This window comes from Oenanthe melanoleuca, chromosome 1A (assembly GCF_029582105.1).
Source record: "Oenanthe melanoleuca isolate GR-GAL-2019-014 chromosome 1A, OMel1.0, whole genome shotgun sequence".
NCBI lineage: Eukaryota > Metazoa > Chordata > Aves > Passeriformes > Muscicapidae > Oenanthe > Oenanthe melanoleuca.
The window spans coordinates 62,771,548-62,795,694 of NC_079334.1; the positions used below are offsets into that span (position 1 = coordinate 62,771,548).

Below are 24,147 nucleotides of genomic sequence, written 5' to 3' on the forward strand. Positions count from 1 at the left end.
TCACAGGCGCCTTCCTCATGACTGTCCCCTCACGGCTGTCCCCTCACGACGCCGACAGTCGCCAGGCAACCGCCCGCCGCGGCCCCTTTAAAAGGCCATGCCCGCCGCTGATAGGCCGCGAGGGGCGGGGTCGCCCCGGGATTGGCTGGGGGCCGGGCGGGCGGAAGCGCGCGCCGCCCGCCATGAGCCGGTTCGGGGGCCGCACGCGCGAGTACCCGGCCGTGTCCATCGACCGCTTCGACCGCGACAACCTGCGCGCGCGCGCCTTCTTCCTGTCGCACTGCCACAAGGGTGAGGGCCCGCCGGGGTTCCCCCGCCGTCTGTCCGTCCCCCGCCGTCTGTCCGCCCCACCACGTGTGCCCCGCCCCCCGCGCCATCCCCGCCCCGCGTGTCCCCCGGCTGACCCCGTGCTTCTCTCTCCAGATCACATGAAGGGGCTGCGGGCCACCGCCCTGAAGAGGAGGCTGGAGGGCAGGTACGGCGGGGCGGCCTCAGGGGAGGCGGCTGGTGCGCGGCAAAGCGTGAGCAGAGCAGCTGCCGTGGGGCATACGTACAAGGATGGGCATGGGACAGTGACACCTCCCGATAGACCGGGATGCTCCCAGGCCCCGTCCTACCTGGCCTCGAGCTCTCCCAGGGATGGGGCATCCACGACTTCTTTGGGCGATTTGTTCCAGTGCCTCACCACCTTCACTCATTTTAAAACACTTCTTCCTTGCATCTCATCTAGACCTGCCCCCTTTCAATTTAAAGTCAGCCCCCCTTGTCCACACCATATCCTTGTGGAAAGTCCCTATCTATCATTCTAAAAAACCCCCTTTAAATATCAAGTGGTAGTAGAAATGTCCCCCCAGGATTTTCTCTTCTCTAGGCTGAAGAGCCCCAGCTATCTCAGCCTGCCTTCATAGCAGAGGTGCTCCAGCCCTCTGACCATGCTGGTGCTCTCCTCTGGAATTGCTCCAGCAGGTCCCTGTCCTTCCTGTGCTGGGACCCCAGAACTGGATGCATCACTGCAGGTGGGACTCACAGGAGCGGAGCAGAGGGGCAGAATCCACTGCCTTGTCCTGCTGCCCACAGTGCAGGATAAGATTGGCTTTTTGGGCTGCACAGTACTGGCTCAGTCCAGCCTCCCATCCATCAGTACCCCGAAGTCTTCTGCAGGGCTTCTATTAACTCATTTATCCCTCAGTCTTGATACCAGGGGTTGCCCAGACTCAGCACACTTGGCCTTGTTGAGCTCCACGACATTCATGAACTTCGTGAGGATCTCTCTGCTATTCCCAGGAAGTGTTGGTACACAGTGCTGTGCCTGTGCAGTGAAGGGGCCAGCTGTGCTCTCTGAGGTGTATAAGCAAGCAGGTAGCCAGCAGTTTGAGAGTTATCCCCCTCTGTGTCCAGTCCCAGGCTCCTCTGGATGATAAATTGATAGGTGTTTTGGTCAGCATCATGCTGGTCTGGGGCCAGGACCATGTGATGTGAGGAGAGGCTGAGAGAGCTGGATGTCTTCAGCCTTAGGAGTAGGAGACAATCATGTATCACTGTTTGCAGGCAGGGGTAGAGGAGATGGAGCCAGACTTTTCATAGAAGTGCATAAAGAAAGGGCAAGGGACACCTTTTTCACCATGAGGGTGATCAAATGTGGCAATGGGAGGTTGTGGACCAGTTCCTAGGCTCTCTTTGATTTTTTAGAATAGATATTGCATCTCCTCTGATGCAAGCAGAGAATCTCTCTTTGCTCATCAAGTTTCTGTGCATAACCTCAAGCTTCATAAGGAGTGTTCTGTGTTCTGCTGTGTGCTGACTGTCCCAAATGCCTGTTCCAGAGGTGTGTGCAGGGGTTTAGAAACAAAGAGATAGGTCATGCCCATGTACCACACACTGCCTTTGTGTCTGCACAAAACCATGCTGGCAGGGGCACACAGGGGTAGCTTTGAGTTTGCTGTGCTGAAGAGAAGCCTGCAGGCTTCCAGCTCTGCAGGTCTTTTCACATGAGAGGATTCTGAGTGCAGGGTTTGATGTACTGGGTGCCAGGTGCTGATGTGTTGTTAGATTGTTCCTTGTATCTACTTTAAAAAACACTTATCTGTGATTTTTGTCTCCTCACAGCTTGAAAGTTAAACTATACTGCTCACCAGTAACTAAGGAATTGTTGTTGACTAACTGGAAATACAAGTTTTGGGAGAATCATATTGTGAGTTTGTGTTTATTTTGAAAATAGCACTTTCCAAGCAGTGATTCTCAGAAAAAAGCAGCTCCCTCCTCCCTGGGAGTGTCTAAATATTGGCATTGATATAGTCTTTCAGGGCTTAAGTACTGCCAACGAGTGCCTTTCCTGCTGCTTGCTATGTGGGATTGGTTTATTGCTCTTTGTTATTTAATTATTTTTTCCTCCACAATTTTTTTCTTTTCTCTCAACTTCAGCTTTACATGGCCTTCATCTTTTCGTTGATCATTTGTACATTTGAATTTGTATTAATTTCCTTACCTTGTTCACATCTCTTTGCTTCTCTCCTTTATTTCTCTTTTGATTCATTTAAAGTCTCTTACTGCTTGGGGTTGATATAATCTGAAGTTATATGATTTTCCTTTTGCTTTTTGGAAAATAGACTATAACATGAAGAAGTTTGAGTATAAAATCACTGAAAAACCTAATAAATAAATTTACATAATTTCCAGTATCTGAAGCCAGACTGCAAGGGATCAGTGTTATGTACAGGTGTGACTTGAAGTTATTTTCTTCCCTTTGCAGATGCAGGCATTATGAAATTGAACATGAGGTTTTTACAGAAATAAAAATAATTATCTGTGCACAAACACAGAAATTCATGATCCCAGTGATTTGTGGGCTCTGCTTCTGGTAACAGAGGGCAGTGGAAAGTGCTGCAGCACAGAGCTGTGCTAGCAAGATCCACTGCTGTGGACTGGGATTGGGCTTTGCAGTTATCCAAAAATAAAGTATGTGTTGCATCCAGAGGAACAAGAGCTGTTGCTGATAGAAGTCCAATATACTCTAACTGTTTTAGGCATGCACACCTTAGTTGAGATATCTCCATTTATTTTTTGGATAACTTGTAGGAAAATTTATTCCACTGGAAATGGAAATTTATTACTTACTATGGGAAAATCAGTTTAATTTCACAGGCTTAGCATTAGCCATGGTGAGTGCTAAAGATGTCTACATAATGAATACTGAGACATAAACATGAAACAGAATGTTCAGTAAATCCTATAATGCAATTGATCATTTTCTTACAGGTTGCATTGGAGGTTGAAACTCCAACTCAGATTTCTTTAGAAGATGAAACATCTGGTGAGGTAAGGAAAAAAGATTCCTATGTTAGTCATGGACAGTAATGCTGTTTACATGAGCACAGGAAAACAGCTGCAGCATCCGAAGTGCACAAGCTATTTTTAAAATGTATGTGCCCCCTCCTCTCCTGTAGTGACAGAAAAAGGGGTGATAGTTTTAAACTAAAAAAGGGTTGATTCAGACTAGATATAAGGAAGAAGCATTTTACCATGAGGATAGTTAAACACTGGAACGGTTGCCCAGAGATGTGGTGGATACCCCATCCCTGGAAATATTCAAGATCAGGATGAAGCTCTGAGCTGTCTGATCTAGTTGAAGATGTTCTTGCCTATTGCAGGGGAGTTGGACTGGATGAACTTTAAAGGTCCTTTCTAACCCAAACTATTCTGTGATTCTGTACTTGCTCACTAGGAACCAAGGAAGTCCTTGGCTCCTTCTGTCCAACTTGCTTCATAAGCACCAAACAATACTTGGTCCTCTCTTCTGCCATGACAGGATGGTGGTTGCTTTTTAGTGGTTGCTGCAGTGTGAAGAGACTCTCTGGTTTTAAAAGCAATGCTAAATGCTGCAGGAGGCTGTGGGGAGTAATACATTGTTCTCACTGTGCTGACAAAATTACTGGTGGTACTTACTTCAATGGGAAAATAATGCTAACCCCTCTCTTCCAGAAAGAAGATGTAGTGGTGACACTTCTGCCAGCTGGTCACTGTCCAGGTTCAGTCATGTATGTCCTTTCAATACTTTAAATGTTTCACCACCTGGCATTTAATGTGGAGTTTGACCCAAGTGTTGCTGTCTGCAGGTTTCTGTTTGAAGGTGAGAATGGCACTGTGTTGTACACAGGGGATTTCAGGCTTGCAAAAGGAGAAGCAGCCAGAATGGAGCTTTTGCATTCAGGGACCAGGTGAGCTATTTGTAGGATATAGAAAGAACAGAAGATCATATGGCATGGACAATTGGCTAGGTATTCATTATATTTTCCTCCTTTTTTTATTCTGGATTAAATATAATTGCAATACTGCAGTTACAAGCCCCCTTTGATGTATTCTTTGTAATCAAGAGGTGGAATTACCTCCTTTTTATGAGAGAGGAAGTGGTGTATCTTAGCACTGTGATGCAATGTTTACTCTGATATCACATTTCTATCCTCCAGGGTAAAAGACATACAGAGTGTGTACTTGGACACTACTTTTTGTGACCCCAAATTTTATCACATACCAAGCCGGGTAAGTCTAATAAATTTTTGAGAAAAAACAATTAATTAACTACTCTCTTATTATATAAGTCTTATTATATAAGCAAGGCAGTGACATTTTTCTTTGCTAAATCACAGCACTTTGGAAGTACCTTCCAAGATGATTGACAGCATTTTCTACACTTTTCAGGAGGAATGTTTAAATGGGATCTTGGAGTTAGTACGGAGCTGGACCTCACTGTCTCGTAATCATGTCGTGTGGCTGAACTGCAAAGCTGCTTATGGATATGAGTATTTATTCATAAACCTCAGTGAGGAACTCGGAATCAAGGTAATGTTTCTCTAATTGTTGCTTTGAGACAGATCCTCACTAATGACTGTGGCCAACACTGAGCTGGCAATGGCTGTTCAGAGGGCTGCTCTAAGTCACAGTTATGCTTGTTTCATTAACTTCCCTTAAAAAGTGCAGTTGTGCTCAAAATGAGGTAACTAGTTGACTTCAGTCTGGAACTTTTGGACTTTCCAAAGAGAAGTCAATTGCCAGTTTTCAAGCTCAGTGTTTACTTCATTCTCTTTTATTTTGTGAATGATAAAAGTCATTTGCATACAGCATTAATAGTTAGTACATATATTCTGATTTTCTCATTATTATTCATCCTTCTTCAGTGTAGGTGGTATGTTCTACTTTTTCTAAATGTGCAAGTTTTGGCTGACATATCTCTGCTTGGACATTATTGGGAGTAATAATTTAAATGCCTGCCAGCATTTGAGGAGAGCAGAATCACGTCTGTTTAGCTGCTCCAGCTGCAGTCTGGCAAACACATTGAACTAATAAAGAGTAAACTGTGGCTTTCTCTAGGTGCACATGAACAAACTTGATATGTTCAGGAACATGCCAGAAATCCTGTGCCATGTTACCACGGACCAGCACACGCAGATTCACGCCTGTCGACATCCTCGGGTACGTTTGTTCTGCAAAGCCTCCCCTGACTTTGCTGTGAAGGTGTGGTTATGGGTGCTGATGCTTGGGGGCTGTTGGGATAATGAAGATTAGGGAAATGGTGACTTAATGCAAAGGAGAGTGAAAACTGTAGTTAGCGGGTGGAAGCTGTTTGTTTTAAAAAGGGAAAATACATTAGCTTATGCTAGAAGTAACTTAATTGTATTTGAAGGCTGAAAATTGTGTTTTTAAGTGAAGTAAGACAAGCAGCAGAGTAGATCAACCAGGTATTACCCATTTCAGTGTATCAAAAGCAGCTCAGATGGTGCCTGCTGCAGCCATGCACTGTGTGGTTTTAGTGTGTGGCCATCCGTTTCCAGGGTGTCTGTCAGGCTGGAGGCTCCAGCTTGGTGGAACACAGGTAGAACCTGAGATGGCACATTGGAGCATTGGTCTCTCTGACTGATTTGCTTTGCCAACTGCACTAAGGAACCAAGGTGTGACAGGGTCTTTCAAGAGACTTAGAAGTGAGAGAGGAACTTGGTTTAACTAGATACTCTGCTGCTTAATTTCTGGGTAAAAAGGTCACTATTGAACTTAATTTAATATCCACTGGACAGGATGATGACTGCTTCCGAGGGAACAGACTGCCCTGTGGGATGACTTGCCTCAATGGAGCTCCCCTACACATAATCAGCATCAAACCCTCCACAATGTGGTTTGGGGAAAGGAGAAAGAAAACTAGTGTAATAGTGAGGTGAGCATTTGGGTCACACAGAAACCTGTTGTTTCAGGTTTGTATCTTGCCTGATACATGTATAATTGAATCTCAGGATGGACTTCAAGAATAGGTTATGCTGGTCTGTTGACCACGGATGAAGGGCAGTTACCTAATTTCTGTGCCTCTTCTGTTTTTGTAGGACTGGGGAGAGAACGTACAGAGCTTGTTTCTCTTTCCACTCTTCGTACAGCGAGGTTTGTATACTTGTAGTACTGAGTACACATTGATTAAGAAAACGTAAAAAAGTTTTGATTATTCTGGAGTGGGTGACATGACTTGTCATAATAAGAAAAAATCCTGTCAGTAATAAGATGTAAGGAGATAAGAAGTTCTGAGTGCTGAAGACAGAGAAAGTTGTTTTGATATAGCTGCAGAGGAACTTGTTAAAGTAGGGCAGGATTACAAGCCTATTTCCTTTTCTCTGTTGTCAGTGTATAGGTCACTTCTACAATTGTTTTGACTGCTTTTCTATTTTAGATTATTGTGTAATTATGCCATGCTTAAAGCACGGAGTTTTATTTTACAATACTTTGTTTATCTACTGTGACTCAGATTTGGGTAGGTTTGCCTTCTTTTCTCAGCCCACACATTTAAGCCAAATTTTCTCACATCCTGACTGCTGCTCTTGCCCCTTTTCCTGTGTTAAAAGGCTAAAAGGAAATTGGTCATGGCAGCATCCTTCCCACAATCACACTTTCACTTAACATGACTCGATACACCTCTAAAAAAACTTTCTCCTAAGAAACTGAACTGAAACTGGATCAGTGCTAACAATGAACTGCCACAAAATCTTGCACTACAAAATGGAGGAAGGCAGTACTCTTTTTAAGATCCTGATTAAGTTTAAATTTGCTCTGCCGTGCAGAATTTTAAATGGAGGTCCCAGTGTGGAATTTGCTGGCAGAATATGGGGAGTAGTGTAACTCTGACACTCTCACCTCCACATGCAAAAATAGATGGGTCCTTGTCTTGGTTTGAGACAATTTAAACTAGTTAGCTCCCTTTACAGGTTCAACTAAACTTCCCACCAACAAGGAATGAACGGGAGTAGATGAAAGTGAAAAAATAACAATTTCCTAATAAGTGCAACAATGACAAGCAAAAAAATAACAGTAAATAACTGCTAGATACAAAATTGCAATAACATTATGTGTCACCCCAGGACAGACCTGCTGTCTGTATAGATAGCAATGTAATCTGCAACCTGCTAGTGTTTCTAGTGCTCAGCACTAAAAAAGCCTAAGCAGGAGTGTCCCAAACGAGACACACTTCTTCAAGAAATTTACTGGAGATCATCTAGAAGACAACAGAGTAAGGCTTGAAAAAAAGAGTGTATTTTGTCATAATGGGCTTTTACAGGGTACTTTAGGAGAGACTTTAAGAATAGAAAGGAATACCTGATCTGCATAACTGGAGACTTGAACTCCAGTTAGAAAAATGCATATTTGAAAAGGTCAGCAGCAGTAAGGACAAGGAAGCACTGGATCACATTCCAGGTGTGCCCAGCTTTTTTTTCCAGAGACAGTGATAGTCTTTGTAGTAATTGATAGTTGCAGTGAGGTGTTAGGTGAGGCTGAGTTCTCGGCATCCTTTCAGGCCTGTTTCCTTGTTCCAGAGATTCCCACTATGACAGAGTCATGGGCTACATTGGTCTTTACATAAAGACTACTAGTAGTACTTTTGGATGTGCTTGCATCAGTGCTGTCTTTAAGTAATATTCTTAACTGTTGATGTAATTTGTCAAATTGCTGCTTCTTTTCTTTAATTCAGATCAAGGATTTCCTGAGCTATATCTGTCCTGTGAACGTGTATCCCAGTGTACTGCCAGTGGGTGGGACAGAGGACAAAGTTATGGAAATGTAAGTGACAAGTGGTTGCTGGAGGGAGGTGATCCAAACTCTGTTCCTGTGAGGGCAATTCCCCTCCTGAATTCTCTTAGCCTCTCCGGAGGGCCACTGCCTCTTGCTTTACTTGTGTGATAATTCAAATTTTTTTCTATATTCAGTCCCACAGACTTAGACTTTCTGAAGCACCTGTGTATGTTGAGCTGAGTCTCAGAGTTTGTATTCTACTTCTGTCTGTGTGTAGGGGCTTTTCTGCTGGTAAACTCTGGGAGGAAGTTGAATACAGATTCATCTCACTGTCTTATGTGACCCATTCTATTTGTCATTGCTACTTCTCAGAAGTTTCTTGTAAAGATGGTTTCTCTGGGGACTTGAACTCCTCCCCTGCACAGCATCAGAGAGGCCAGTTCTCCTGTGCTGCTGTAGATGTTGGCAGCTTAAAAAGCGCCCTCGGGGAACAGGAGAGCTGTGGTGTCTCTTAGTCTGGACAGAACAAAGATCTCTGTTTCTTTTCCCTTTCCTCCTCAGTAAGAAAATAGACTTCCACTTAATAATCACTGAATAAAACTGTAGTCAGATTTTGAACCCTGGCAGCTTGTCTTCTGTAAGGAAGGAACTATGCAATAGTTTCCAAAAAATGTAGATGTTTAAAGGCAAATCTATTGAAAGGATCGATTTCTACCAGTGAATCAAGGACTTTGCTCTAGGTATTGTTGCCTTTGCTTTAACATTTTTGTTGCAGCACATGTGAAAGGCATGGAGCAGTGTACTTAAAACAAGTTAAAGGATCTACTTTTACTCCTGAAGCATCTGCTGTGTTCTAAATATTAACTGCTTTCCTCATTCCCTTCAGATTAAAGCCATTATGCAGGTCATACAGGAGAATCATGGAACCCAGGTACAAGCCCTTAGGAACACTGAAGAGAGCCCACAAGAGAGAATTATCTGATACAGGTAAAGGTTCTGCTACTGCACCTTAAATGAAAGTCTGAGACTAAGGAGAGGTGCAAAAAGCTTTGGCGTTCACCACAGTCTGTGTGTTCAAAGCAACAGATGAAAAGGAGAAATAGAAATTACGTGAACTTAGGTATTCGGAGGGTGAGAGAGCACTAATTGTTAAAAACACACTTGTTTGCAGTCTTAAAATGGACTTAATGCTCAATAGCCCTGTAAGTGTTTGGATGGAGTTGCTTCCCTCAGTCTTAGACCAGCCCTAGGGAAGCTTGTTCTGTCTCTGTGAGGCACTGTGCTACACAAGGCAAGGCAAACACTGTCAATATCATCTTGCAAAATCTCCAGCTCAGTTAAAGAACATTCTCCTCATTAAAACTTTGCTCTCAACAAAATTTTAGCAGAGATATGAACTTTTGTTAGTGATTTTTTGTTTGTTTCTTGCCAGATGAAGATGATCTCTTTGATTCAGAATTAATTTGTTCAAGGCCTAAAATTCCAAAACAGCAGAGAGGGGAGAGCATGCCCTCCAGCACAGGACAGTCTGAAAATTCTGAAGGAAACATTAATGAGAGCACAGAAACTTACAAAGGGACCACAACTTACACCTCTCTCAAGGTAGACTTTGTGGACTGTGAGGAATCAAATGATGATGATGAAGATGATGAAGAAGAATCTGAAAAAAATACAGTTCAATTTCTTTCCCATGAACCAGATGCCACTTCCACAGCCAATTTCAATGGAGTAACTAGTGACCAGCAGGAGTCTAATGCCAATGTCCCTTGCTGGGATGAATTTTTTACAGGTAATAAGCTAGAAGAAAGCTCTGAAAATGACAACATTCCATCTTCAGCAGATGCTGGTGGGTCCCAGTCACTCTTCAGTGATTCAGATGAAGTAAGTGACTCAACACACATCTCCTCCCAAAATTCTTCTCAGTCAACACACATATCAGAGCAGGGGAGCCAGGGCTGGGATAGCCAAATGGACACCGTGCTCATCACCTCCCAGGAGAGAAGTGCCCTGGACCTCAGCAGAGGTGGGAGCAGAGCAGTGGCTCCTGTGCTGGAGAGTCCCAGGGACACTCAGCTGGACAGCAGTAGGAACAAGTCACCAGGTCAGAACAGACCTTGTGCCCATGATGGTGCCTGTGGCTTGAAAAGCAAAGGCTGTGAGAAAGCTGCAGAAGAGAGCACTGCCTACATTCAAGATGTGCTGGTGGAAATAAGTGACAGCTCCAGGACTCCTGATCTGGAGCTGAGGAGGGACTCCCAGAGCTCCTCTGACTTTGAAATTCCCTTGACTCCTGATGCTGAAGCACCTCAGCCAGATAAGCTGCATCATTTATACAAGAAGCTTGCAGCAGGTGAAAACATAATTAACGAGAAAAAAAATCTCCTGAGAACAGGTATAACTGATTAATATCAGTGGTAATACCCAGCATGTCTATTAATACCTGAATTCTTTTTCTCTTTCCTGTGGGTTACTGTCTGCAGCTATGTTGAGTCATGCTTTATTCAGAAACATCTTACTGTCAGAACTAGGAATTTGTAGCCTGTGTATGTTTAATATTCCTTCCATGAAATACTGAAAAGGAAGTATTCAGAAAGCATTCCCAGGAGGGACAGTAAAAAACCTTCTACCTCCCAAGGTTCAATTCTCCAGCACTGTAAGTAGACAAAAAATGGACCAGACAAAACTAAGATTAGGACACTAAATGAAATTTAGTGTTTATCATGAGCTCTAAGAGTTTGCCTTCGTAATGTGATCTCAGGTTTTAATAAAATAGCACACTATTAACTGTGGGGTGGAATACCTAAGAATGACCATGCAAACAAGACAGTTGAAGTTTGGCTTTAATCATATTACTGTTGTTTATTATTATTGTAACAATTTAATCAGTAGTCACTGCAGTTATTTTTATTTTAAAAATAACTGAAGAACAGATTAGAGAATTACTGAAGTTGTGAGGGGGTTTTAATTTGTTTTAAATCAAATAGTTCATTTCAAAAAGTCTCTCTTTACACTGAGCTTTAACTCCTGAGTTATGTACTACAGACTGCTTTACCTCCAGCTCATTGTAAACAACTTGTCATCACTTCCTCTGTGTTCTGGTTTGTTCTGAATTGTTCTTCAGAAATACTTCAAATCCTGTGGTTCCCAAGTTACCAGCCCTGTCCTGCTCTGGCAGGTAACAGCCACAGAAGAAAACCTGTTATCCCAGATAGGCTCTTGTACTACCAAACTTCACCTCCTCTGCAACATTCTGTAGACTTCACTGTTTTAAATCAAGACAATATATTCTCCATGCATGTGTGCCACCATAAATCTCTGCCAAAATTCTTAGCTTCTAACATAGAAATGTAATTCAGGTTTTCCCTATCCTGGAGTGCCTAGGAAATATCCAAACCACAAAAGTAATCTAAAAATCCCTGAAGTTTTCCATGTATGGTCTTTAAGATCCAAAGAATTAAACATACTTTAGCACAACATCTCTACCCTCTGAGTGTGCCTTCAGTTGTTGTGCCATGTTTAGTGACATGTGAATGTTCAACCAATCAGTATTCTGCCAAAGGGAACAGACACAAGAGGGACAAAGCATTGCCATGATCTATATTCAAGGTCCATATATTTATCTACTGTTACCTTTCCTGCTGTTTGTGGGATTTGTTAACCTAATTTCCCTATGGGATCTACTAATTTTGGGGTTTTTTTTAGCAAGCCTGAGTGAGTGGAATTGCTGTTGGAACTACCTCTGCGAATAAAGTCAGACAAAACAAACCTTTTCTGTTGGCTCATTTCATATCTGATAACTGTGCATGTAAGTTCAGAGCTGCCTTTAGCAGGATGCTCAAATATGCATGAATCCAGTGTGTTCAGGCAAGTGTAAATTTATACCAGTTCTCACCAGCCCTAAACTGAAAATACATCATTTCCTCATGGTCCCTCTGCTGGAGTCCTTACAGTCCTAGAAAATTTGGGTACAGGCCAGGAATTAAGAGGTTGCAGTCTTAAAGCAAATTCTACTGCTACAACTAATTGTGACAGGCTAATTTTTTTTTTTTAAAAATGACAACAACAAAATAAAAACTAAATTTAATTTATTTTATCAAAAACTATAGGAAGATAGCAATACTAGAGATGACACAGTATGAAAAGAAAATGTTCCTGAGCTCACAAACTGCATATTCTAATACAGTTTCTAAAACATACATTAAAAATAACCAAAAGATTGACTTAACTTGGAGATTAAATAGACAATAGCTTTTCTTACAGGTGATCTTGCAGCTTCAGTTTTGCTACCAGAAAGTAAAAAGGAAACCAACAAAAAAAGAACAGCTGGAGGACAGGTCACAGGTCACCAGCCCCCAGGAAGTGCATACACACAACTGAACTGGTGGCCATGACAATGCCAACAGACCACAAAGCAAAACAAAGGCAGAAGCTGGGCTAGTTTAGCTTCCCTAAGAAATTGAAAACATCTTTTCTTGTTTTTTAAATCCATTTCCAGTTTGGCAATTTTCTGCCAAACTCTTACAAACAGTAAAAGGAGTTTTAAAAGTGACACAGTGTCCCATTAAGCTAATTCACTGACTGCAATCCAAATACACTAAGGATATGTAAATATAAAATACTGTTCAAGGCTCTTATGTTGGAAACTGGATCCATGGGTTTCCTTCAAATAAATACAAAATACTGCTACCTCCCAGAACATAAATTAATGGTTCTTTATTTATGGCAGAAGATAACACACAGATCCTTAACAAAGAGCAGTGTTAGTCCAGTGCTGGTGATATTCTCTGCCTCTGGAAAAGGCAGACACTGCACTCCAGTACAACTGCCACAACTGTTACCTTCTAAAATGCATCAAGTTGCAATATTTAAATCAATCTGGGCAGGGGGAGAAAGAGGAGCCTGGGGCTGCACTCAGGAATGGTCTCTTGCTGCAGCCACTCCATCCTGCGGGGGCAGCGCAGGCTGCAGCGGATTAAGGAGCTGGAGACTGCAGATTCCATCCACATGGAATGCACTGCTCATTTGAGCTACATGCAAGAGAAAGCACTAATGACTCCAAATGATGCAAGATCATCTAGAGTTTGCTGACATTAAAGCTCCACATTCCACTTAAAACTTCAAATTAAAAAAAACAAACATTAGAGATATGGCATGACAAAAACTGACAACATTCAGTGTTTATCAACTGCGTGGATACAGGTGAGCCAAATCACATTAAATATTTTTAAATCTAAGCAAACTTTCTCCTATTCATTAAGCAATATAGTCTCTATTTCAACGTGTATTGTAGATTACAAAACTCACACAGCATTTCCAGTGGCCCATGCTCTTCACCAAAAGTGTAAAATTGATTTTGGCTAGTAGCATATAAAATATCATTTGCTACCAAAGCGCCAGATCTTCAGTACAAATGCAACTGTGCTTCTTAAGGAATAACCTCTTTTTGAAGTGCTAGTAATTAACATGGAATTTAAGGCATTTTCTAACAAATTAAGTAAACAGTTACATGCTGGGTACTTGACTTCATTCACCTGAGCCAACAGCTGTGCACCTTATAAAGGTAACTAGCTGACCTATGATACATAGCCAGCATCTAGCTATGGAGCATCCATTAATGGAGCAACATAGTTCTGCCTGACCCTGTCAACATTTACAGGACTGGTAAGCAATATGCAAGTTTTACAAGCTCTGAGTCTGTGAGAAAAAAGCACGTGGATCATCCCTAGAGCATGGACCTTGGTTGTAACTCCACTCATCACCTACCTCAACTGCTCTTCTGTGGTTCTGAAGACAAGCAAAACTTAGCATATGTTATGAATAGATTGAGACAACTTTAAGATGATCAGGGAAAAAAAAGGACTCAAGCAGCTGAAGAACAGCACATTTCTCAGCCTTTACATACAAGAACATCTTACAAATGTCTACAGCAAATGGGTATTCTCACCCCTAGACTAACTTCACTGAAGTTAACATTTTTGCAACCAGAAAATACAGGCCTAGTATCTTAGAAGTCTGTCACTAGGTAAAAAAGACACAGTATGTAAAAATTTAACCAAAACCAGTTGTGAATTTACATCAATCCCAGGGCTCTTTTGCACCTAACAGATAACAGAGCTTATCTCCAGAATGCATTGGCTTTGTTAGACAATGGGCTGCCCTCCTTAACCTTTTGCTAGCTATTTCCAAACTGTAGCCAGCAACTTGGTTCAGCCACGACTGCCAAATTTCTGCAATGAAAACAAACAGTGAATGTTACTTCCAACAATTCCACATTTAAAAATGCTCTGTGGAACTGCAGTCCTCCTATAGAATCCTAACTAAAAATCAGAGCATAACAACTGAAAAAGCTGTACATAACATCAGCTAAGAAGATCAAGTTTCACATTTGGGATCTGTTAATACCAATTACAGAATTCAATTAGGCTGGAAAACACTTTTGAGATCATCAAGTCCAACCTATGACCAAATACCACTTTGTCAACCAGCCTATGGCACTGAGTGCCATGTCTATGCTTTTTTTAAACACCTTCAGGATGCTCCTCTCTGAGCAGCCCATTCCAGTGTCCAATCATCCCTTCTGTGAAGAAATTTTTCCTTATGTCCAACCTAACCAGCTTGAGGCTATGTTTCCTCATCCTATTGCTGGTTCCCTGGGAGACTGACCCTCACCTGGCTACACCCTCCTATCAGGGAGTTGCAGAGAACGGTAAGGTCAGCCCTGGGCCTCCTTTTCTCCAGGTAAATGATGGAGTGGCTTGGTGAACTCATCTGCCAGCTCCCTTATCACCCAAAGATGGATCCCATCTGGTCCCATGGACTCAAGAGCATCTAAGTGACTCAGCAGGTCTCTAACCACTTCCTCCTGGATTATAGGGGAACTATCCTACTCCCCATGCCTGTCTATCAGCTCAGGAGTCAGCTGCCCTGAGGACAGAAGAGCTGTCTTAACGTTGAAAACTGAGGCAAAGGAGGTGTTAGGTACCTCAGCCTTTTCCCCATCTTTGTCAACCATATTCCCCAACCATGTCCAATAAAGAATGGAGGTTTTCCTTGCCCCTTCCTTTGCTATTAATGTATCTTAAAAACATTTTACATGCTTTAAAGAAGTGGCCAGGTTAAGTTTTAATTGAGCTTTTGTCTCTCTAGTTTTCTTTCTGCAATTACTTCCCTTTCATGGAGTTCCATGGACATTTTACAATTCGCACTCTTCTGAGCCTTTATTTACACACTGGCTCTCCTTAATCCCTCATCCTGGTGCCATAACTGTTATTGCTAAGATCTTCAAGCTTTTCTTTATATAACAAAAAAGCAAAAGAAGTGCCAACTAAGATTTACCATTCAAATATAATGCCTCCTGACTTCTCAAGGTGTAGAAAACATGTAGCATCACTTCATCCTGCTGGAATCAGTTCCTGAAGGCCTATGGCTGAGAGCTCACACTCAAATGTCTGTGACAATGAACATGGGTCAGCAATGCCCTGGCAGGCAAGTGGGCCAACCCTGTCCTGGGGAGCATCAGACACAGCATCAGCAGCCAGGCAAGGGAGGGGATCATCCTGCTCTTCTCTGCCCTGAGGTGGCCTCATCTCAAGTGCTAGGGTCAGTTTTGGGCACCACAATATAAAAAAAGACATTGAAACATTAGAGGGCATCTAAAGGAGGCCACAAGGATGGTGAAGGTTCTGAAGGGAAACTTCATGAGGAGGAGCTGAAGTCAGTCTGTTCAGCCTGCAGAAGTTGAGGCTGAGGGGAGACCTCACTGAGCTCTTCAACATCCTCACAAGGGGAAGCAGAGGGGCAGGAACCTATCTGTTCACTCTGGTGACCAGTGACAAGACTTGAGGAAACAGCCTGAAGCTGAGTCATGGAGGTTTAGGTTGGATATTAGGAAAAAGTTTTTCACCCAAAGGGTGGTTGGGCACTGGAACAGGCTCCCCAGGGGTGTGGTTACTGCATCAAGACTGGCAGAGTTTAAGAAGTGTTTGGACTCTGCTCTCAGCACAGGGTGTGACTCTTGGGGATGTCCTGTGCAGGACAAAGAGATGGACATGATGACCCTTGAGGGTCCCTTCCAAACCAGCTTATTCTGTGATTCTAAGAATACCCAAATCAAAGTACGTTTTAGAGTTTTCTTTGCATACATTTTATGGTTTCCTAAACAACTGCTCAAGAATATTGAATTTTTAATCCCCCATTATCAGTTTTATATTGGCTTGAAACACTACAGTCTCTTTCTTTGGCCAATGCCATTTCAATTACACAATAGCTTGTTTTCACCATCCTTATTTACATTAGATGTAAGAATACTTGAATGTATACGTGAAAGGAGAGTCTTCTTAAAACACATTAAAAAAAGAACAAACTATTTGTGACTTTGGATACCCGAACTCAGTTGAGATAACCTCTGCAACACACAGCTCCACATTTACAGACAGTTCTGATCCTCTTTTTGGATGGGCTAAGACCTTCAGCAGAGTCTGAAGTCAGATCTATTGAACCTGCAACACAGATGAACACAAGTAAGGAAGTTCTAAAAGACAGACCAAGATCATGCCAGTATTTACACAGCTTCTAAAGGCCTTCTAAAAGAGCTGTGTGTGAAGCTGTACTCAGATTCTACTGGCACCTTTGCTACAGCTAATTGTGCAATACCTGGAATACACATCGGAATCCAAAGCTCAGACTTGAACTTTGAACCCCCCAGGTATCCACACAGATCAGCTGAGAGTGCAGCTGGCCTTCAATGTCAGTGTCTTAAACAGAGAGAAAGAGGAATTTTAAGGTTTAAGATAAATTTGGCAGTATCGTGGTTTAAACCCAGCTGGCAGTGAAACACCACACAGATGCTCTCTTCTACCCCTGTGGAACAGGGAGGAGAACCTTGTAAAAAAAACTTGTAGGTTGGGATTAGAACAGTTTTATAACTGAAACAGCAAAATACTGTAATAATGATGATATTCTGATTATAGCAATGTTGATTATTGTTAGTTGTAGTAGTAGTGGTAAAATAAAAAACCAAACACGAGTGACGCACATACAGTTGCTTACCTACGGCTCATTGATGCCTAGAGGCCATCCCCCAACTCTGATCATCCCCTTCTGGATATCTCCCCAGTTTCTACACTGGGTATGGCATTCTCTGGCATGGAATATCCCTTTGACCAGTTAATCTGTCTATGCTCTCTCCCAGCTTTCTTTTTTACACTGTTTTGTCTACCTCCTCACTGGTAAAGTACGTGACACAAAAAAGTTCTTAAGAAAAACACCACTTAGCAACAACCAAAACATCAGTGAGTTATCAGCATTATTCTCATACTGAATCTAAAACACAGCACTATAGCAGCCATGAAGAAGAAATTAACTCCCTCCCAGCTGAAACAGCTGTTCCATCCTCAACTGAGGCCTACAGACACCAGAACTCAAAGAGAAACCTATGGTACCTCATCCTGCTGAGCTGTTACAACTGACTTAGTATCTATCTTAGTAACTATCACTAGCAGACTCCCTAGAAAGTAGTTTACCTGAAATGCCAATTTGAAAAAAGGAAAGCTTTATTTGTGGGCAGCCTGAGCATTCCTTTGAGCATTCCTGGGACAAAGCTTCAAAATCATTTGCTTCACCAGACAATCCCTGATGTGCTAGGAGCACTGAGGGAGGCAATGCACTAGAGATATAGGCAAAAGCTTCTGGGTGTGCTCTTCTCTGCACTACACATCACAAGCAATGACTCTTCTGAAAGCCAGAGCTGTGTTATAAAAAGCCGTGCCTGAGCTGAAATGCTACCATCATTCAGGCTGCAGTAAAACCCACCAGCATCCCAAAACTCCCACAAGAACCATGTTAAAATGTGCAGACCTTTCATCTGATAGTCAAAGGTTAGCTCTTCTCCAGCCTTGATGGTTCGGGTAGAGAACAGCGCTATTCGAGGAAGACGTAAGTCGAGGTTATCAATAAATACGTTGAAGACTTGAAGATTTGGATCACACTGTAAGCAAAAATTAATGCAATTTCTGTTTAGAAAAATGAACATTTAATTTCACCGAAGGGTTTAAGTAAACCAAGGTCTCAGCAAAGAAAGAATGGGCTCTTGTCTCAGTGACAGAAGTGTGTAATTAAATTATCTTCTGAAATCAACAAATTGAAATAATGTTCCAGGAGAACATGATTCGTAGCTCAGATTCAAGTCCTTCCTGGAAGGCAACCTTAGCACAATGTGCAGACTACACTAATATGCAACAACTTATAAAAAAGTAGCACCTTCAAAGGTGACAACAAAAATGGTGACAAAATAATTAGAGCTACATTCAGAGTATGTACCAACAAAAGCCATAAAAAGAATTAAAGTTGAAAGAAAACTCAAAACAACCTAGTGTTTCAAGCCCCACAGACTCACTACTCTAAGCTGATGCTTAAGCATTGCCTCCAGGCCAGAGATAACATCTTCATAATATGCTTGAATTTCTACTCTAAACTGCAAACCTGCTTGGCTTCTGAATTCCCTGCCACGGTCTGGATGCCAGGAGGAGGGAGAAGGTCACTAAGCTAGAACTAGAAACTACTTTCTCATTTTCTCTGGATTAAGTGTCAGAAGTCAGTAGTCCCTGAGACTGTTAAACTCTGAATGCTTTTTTGTTCTTTAACAGTGAAATATATGACACATTAAAGTATCGTAAGTGAAGTTACAGACATTTAACTTTACATTGAAGTCTGAGAAATTCAGGGTAACATTCCATCCTGCCCAGCTACAAAAGAACACATAAGTTCCTGTCATCTTTGACTCCCGGCTAATTTTATTAAGGATCTGTCACATTTTAAGTATTTCATGTACTCAAAATTAACACACTCAAACCAACCCTATTTTGGTTGCATAGAATCAGTTGATTCAGTGAAAATGCCAGTCCTATAGGATGTCCACTCCCCCAGATTTTTGTAGGCAGTCTCAATCCAAGTAAGGCCAAGTATTCTGTTCTATTTATTATATCATCTGAGTAACTGGACTGTGCTGACACGAAGCAAACTACTCCAGAAAAACTGTGACTACAGTAAGGAAATGTTTACAGTAGAAGACATTTCTAGCACAATTAGGATCATTCTCCAAATTCTTAGTATACAAAACAAGGTCTTACACTGTGGTTCACAAAATGGGACACATTTCCATATCGAGCTGCATCTACTGTAAATTCATCTGAGTCATAGTCCAAATCAAACAAGTATGTATTTCCCTGGTTGTCATAGAGTTGGCCTCGCCTCTCTGCTTCCTCACTTGTAATCACCTGGAAAAAGGGAAAAAAAAAAGGAAAAAAGAAACCTGCATCGTATTATTAACTGTTACTAAATCAAAACAAAAATCACAATCAAGATAGAAAAATACTTAGTAAAGAATACCACAATAAGTTTTGGATGTTGAAATAGCATTCCATCTAATGAATTAAGAATACGTAAGAGTACATGTAGCTGAACTAATTATTTTTGATTGAGGCTTCTCTGGATGCAATTTGTCTACAGCTGATGCACAGCTCTACCTTGTCTCTGGGGGAAAAAAAACATATCAGCACTCTCCATTAACAGTTTTGATGATAATACAATCAACTGTTTTTACTTGAAGTTTCTATTATACACACTTTTTCCATTAGACTCAGAAAGCCTTGTTTACTTCACATAAAACCAAGATTCAACCTTTTCCCTTTGCACATGAAAATCGACAGGTATCAGTCTTTAAAATCCAACCACATTTACAGCCCGATATTCATTTCCTCTCTTCCCAGAAGCATCTCTTCCTGCTATTTTTGACTGCAATGAAAGATCCTATTCATGGCAGCTCAGACAGACATCACTTCACAAAGCTCAACCTATTCAATTAGGCAAGTGTGTCACTGTCGACAGAAGAAGCAGCTAAAACAACTTCATCTGCAGCCTGTCACATTAAACACATTCTGTTGTGCAGATTCAGCAAAGAAATCATAATTTGGAAGCAAGAGAGATATAAAATGTGATGGAATTGGACAACAAATTCCTCTAAAATCTGACACATGAGATTTGAGAACTCAGCAGTAGATCTTAAGTAGATACAGTAAATACATACTTTTTCCTTTAAGCAACAAAATTACATAATCACCTTTCTGCATTAACAGAGATATTTGGAATGTCTGACCTTTTGTACATTTAAAGGAAATACATGAACTGAGAAGTTAGAAGCTTTGGGGCAGGAAGCATGGAGGAAATCTACTTAAGAGTATAAACAATGTATAAAGGGACAGAAGGAAATATTTTGAGGCAGCATAGTAGCAAGGCAGATTTGTGGTAAAAAATGCAACTGTAACAGAGAGGCTGCCAGAAACTGCTGGTGTGAAGAGCCCTGGAACAGAGCAGAGGCTGAGCCACATAAACACAGGGTAATACAAAATCTCAAGAGTAACTCAAGGCCTGTATTTTATAAAATAAAAGTTCTCTTTGAAAGAGTATGAGATTGAATAAACAGATAACGTCCGTATTATGGGTCTTATTCTTGCTGTTAATCAGAAGCAATAAATATGTTTGGAAATACTACTTTAGAAGTTCAGACAAAAGAGAAAAGAAACTGAAAGACTGTGCAAGGATTTTGTAACAACTGTGTTTTGGGAATGGCAAAAACTGCAAAAAAGATGATCAGGGAAGAAGGAAGAATATTATTCCCATGAAAGAAATTAAGGACATGCCTTTAGAAATACTATTAGGCCATGTATCTAAATTAATTCTTTAGTGCCATATGAGATCAATATTCTCTTTACTTTTGACCTTTTACAACTGCTCTGGAATGAAGGAATGTTATAGGCAACATAATTTTGCTGTTAACTTGAATGTCCCTTTATCACTCTACTCAATAGCAGACTGATCCATTATATAGTAGAAACACAGAATATCCTGAGCTGGAAGAGTCCCACAAGGATCACTGAGTCCTAGCCCTGCCCAGGACACCCCCAGGAATCACACCATGTGCCTGAGAGTATTGTCCAAACACTCCATGAACTCTGTCAGGCTTGTTGCTGTGATCACCTCCCAGGAGAGTCTGTTCCAGTGCCTCACCACCCTCTGGGTGAAGAAGTCCAGAAGTGTTAAAGCTGAGAGAAAGCTCATTAAGATTTTATCTAACATTTCCTTGATTGTATGCAACCCATCCATACAAGATAAATACATACCTACCTCTCCAACATACTCCATCACAAAACTGTTGGTTTTAATTTTCTGGAGGGTTTTTACTCCCCAGCCACGGCCATTGTTGGTTCTGAAGATGCAGAGGGAATATGGGGTCCCTTTCTGTACAATCCTATTCAGGCAGTCCGGCCCACACCTACAATATGAATTGCACTCATAGATGGGCAAACCAGGCTGGATTTTCAATTTCTTACGTTTATTGTATGCCAAAATAAACCCAGCCTCCTTTGGACAGCACTTCTCAGCAGGGCAGTCAGCACATTCACAGCCAGTTGTTATTCCATTGAGCACATTTATTCCTGGAGCAGGTTTATACTCATTTATGTAGTAGAAATCTAAAGGAGGGCCTTCAAGATCCACAGTGTTTTCTACCAGAATCATCGCTTTGTGATTCTTTTTCCTGTTGAGTTCTTCTTTCCACCTCTGCAGAGCTATTCTTTGTTTAGCCTTCTTTACAACATAATCTGCAATTGCAGGTTTCAAAGTTTTAACATGGTTTCTCACTTTCATTGCTTTGCCTTCTCTCCTTCTAGACAAGTATTCATTCTTGTCTTTAAGAAAGTTCTCAATAAGCAGAGGGCAGTTCAGATGTTTCCGAGGTTCCCAAGTATTTGAAGATTCTGGCCATCCTTTCCATTTCACAAGATAGTATGCTTTGCCCTTGAAATACAGAAAGAGATAGAGATTTAGTCAGAGTCCATGTTGCTGAAATCAAGCATCACAGAGCACACAGACAACACAAGAGCTCTGGACTTAAGGATCAGCACACAGGGCAGAAGGCCTTGATGTCCCCATAAAAATTACAACTGGGGAGAAAGAGAAAAAACAGGTTTTTTGTTTGCAAATTAACTTACAGCACAACTTTGCATACTTTACAAATCATCTCTAGGGCCAAAGAAATTGAGAAGTTGGGATTAACTCTGATTGCTAACAGCATACCTGGAGGAGGAGGCTAGTTTGTCAAGGCAGGTGGTAAGTTATGCTAACTCGCTGTGTGACTCGTGTGCACAAGCAGAATGCAGTCGTATCACATACAGAACAAAAAAAATAAATCCAAAATTTAGCAAAAAAAAGTCTAAAACCCATTCTCCCAGAACAGTAATTAATTTAATACATGTAATATTGTATTTAAAATGAAGCAGCATATATTTTTCCCTTATTTAAAAAGGACAAATAACTGTAACAAGGACAAATCCTGAGACTGAATTTCACAGAAATCCATTTGCAGTACATGGCCCTAATTCTTCATTAAACAAACTAAAAGGATTGAGAGAGATACATATGGTTGTCTGCATACTGAACTACCACCCTAAAGTATCGGATATGCAAACGTGAAACATTTCATATTCTAACATGTCTGTAATTTCAGGAAAAGATCTTCTTTCCACATAATGAAAGTAGCAGTTTACACTGCTTTCTCTTTACAGTTCAAAGTTCAAAAAATAATCAACTTGATGCCAGAAAAAGCTTTGTCCTCACTGCCTGCTGCTTTATATTACAAGCAAAACTACCTTTGGCTTGCTTCCATATTTCAGCTGAAAGAGTGATCAAATTGGTCTGTGTTTCTCTTACCTCTTCTACCTTGTAGTCACACAAATATTCCACCTCATAACTCTTTAGACTCTTGTTGGTGATTCCAATGGATTTACATGTGAGATTTTCCTTCCTACATAATTCTTGGAGGGTCTCAAGTGAAGCTAGACATGGCACATACCAGGCTACAATAAGAAAATTAGTAAAGAATCCTATTTAATGTCTTAGCTAAATAGAAATCATTATGCCTCATCCCAGAGTCCCCACATTACCATTTTTGACAGCAGTCCACGAGTCTCTTGTACAACTGCAGCATCTCCAACTCAACCCCTTCTCTAACGTGTCAAGTGAAACACGTTAATGATTCCCTCCCTGCACCTTTATTCTGTAGAGAATGAACACTTAAAAAAACCAACAAATATTTTGGAAAGCAGAGACTTCCACAGGTGAAAGATACACTAAGCACCGAGCAATTTTCCTACAATTACAGCATCGCATAACTGAACTGAAGCAGGAAACCTCCATTCTTTAACAAGACCGCCAAATTTCTGTAGTCAAGCGCAACTGAGCACTGGCGATGCAACCATGGTGACTGGACGAGGAGATAGAGACCCACAGCCCTCATTCAGAAGGATCGCGGATCAAGAGGATCCAGGCGGATCGGAGGGACGAGACACTCGGCAGGGCGCCAGGGCCCGGGAAACACCGGCACCAAGGGCTGGATGGAGGGCAGAGCGGCAGCCGCGGCTGCAGGGCCGTGCCCGCCTCCCCCGGGCTCCGCGGGGCTCTCCCGCTCTCAGGGCTCGGGAGGGGGCGGCGGTGCCTTTCCCGCGTCCCACCCCCGCTCCAGGTTCACCCAGGCACCTCCCGCCCTCCCTTCCACAGCTCCCCAGGGGCAGCGGGCAGGACGCTCAGGGAAGCGGGCAGGACCCCCGGCCCTTCCCTTCCCGCCGCACCGCGGGTCTGGGGGCAGAGGCGTGGGAGACTGGAGATATCGCCGAGAACGAGCGGGAGCTTCCTCGCCCGTCCTCCCCCCCACAGCCCGTCCCAGCCCCCCAGCGCCCGGAGCAGGGCGGGCAGAGCCTGGGGGGCAGCAGAGCCCCGGGCCGCGCCGTCCCCAGCCCGCTCCCCCCTCACCTCCTCGCCAGCCCTCCATCTTGGGGGAGGCCGCACTGGCTCTGCCCCTGCCGGAAGGAGAGGGCGGCCCCGCGCGCTCCGCCCACCGCCCCTTTCCCGCTCTGCCGTGAGGGGCCCGCGGCGGGACGGGCCCGGGAGAGCGGCGCGCGTTTAAAGCCATTGCGCCTTTGTTCTCTTGGAGCTCTGCAGTGCCTGGGGAGGGAGGGGGAAGCGCCAAGCAGCTTCCTTCCCGGGCCCCTCAGCTCTGCA

At 42.5% G+C, this 24,147-nt stretch overlaps 2 protein-coding genes across 5 annotated transcripts; one reads left to right on the forward strand and one right to left on the reverse strand.

Annotated features, from left to right (window-relative positions):
- The first annotated feature begins 2 nt into the window (after nucleotides 1–2).
- Nucleotides 3–11,802, forward strand: DCLRE1C (DNA cross-link repair 1C). Of its 2 annotated transcripts, XM_056482118.1 has the most exons (14): nucleotides 3–291; nucleotides 424–475; nucleotides 2,107–2,191; nucleotides 3,256–3,315; nucleotides 3,979–4,034; nucleotides 4,113–4,214; nucleotides 4,464–4,536; nucleotides 4,696–4,836; nucleotides 5,365–5,466; nucleotides 6,066–6,202; nucleotides 6,366–6,420; nucleotides 7,997–8,085; nucleotides 8,924–9,024; nucleotides 9,470–11,802. In XM_056482118.1, the coding sequence occupies exons 1-14, from the start codon at nucleotides 18–20 to the stop codon at nucleotides 10,441–10,443; spliced, it is 2,301 nt and encodes a 766-aa protein (XP_056338093.1). In that variant the 5' UTR covers nucleotides 3–17; the 3' UTR covers nucleotides 10,444–11,802. The 2 variants fall into 2 exon arrangements, with proteins under 2 accessions (XP_056338093.1, XP_056338094.1); XM_056482119.1 differs by lacking the exon at nucleotides 2,107–2,191 and having other exon boundaries at nucleotides 64–291.
- A 303-nt stretch (nucleotides 11,803–12,105) lies between these two features.
- SUV39H2 (SUV39H2 histone lysine methyltransferase) lies at nucleotides 12,106–24,058 on the reverse strand. 3 transcript variants are annotated; one of them, XM_056482123.1, is made up of 7 exons: nucleotides 23,899–24,058; nucleotides 22,801–22,946; nucleotides 21,213–21,888; nucleotides 19,164–19,345; nucleotides 17,893–18,022; nucleotides 16,420–16,535; nucleotides 12,736–14,264 (listed from the first exon to the last, which is right to left on the reverse strand). In XM_056482123.1, exons 1-6 carry the CDS (start codon nucleotides 24,056–24,058, stop codon nucleotides 16,426–16,428), a joined length of 1,404 nt encoding a protein of 467 aa, XP_056338098.1. In that variant the 3' UTR covers nucleotides 12,736–14,264; nucleotides 16,420–16,425. The 3 variants fall into 3 exon arrangements, with proteins under 3 accessions (XP_056338099.1, XP_056338097.1, XP_056338098.1); XM_056482124.1 differs by having other exon boundaries at nucleotides 12,106–16,535; nucleotides 19,164–19,310; nucleotides 21,217–21,888; XM_056482122.1 differs by having other exon boundaries at nucleotides 12,106–16,535.
- Between the last annotated feature and the right edge of the window lie 89 nt (nucleotides 24,059–24,147).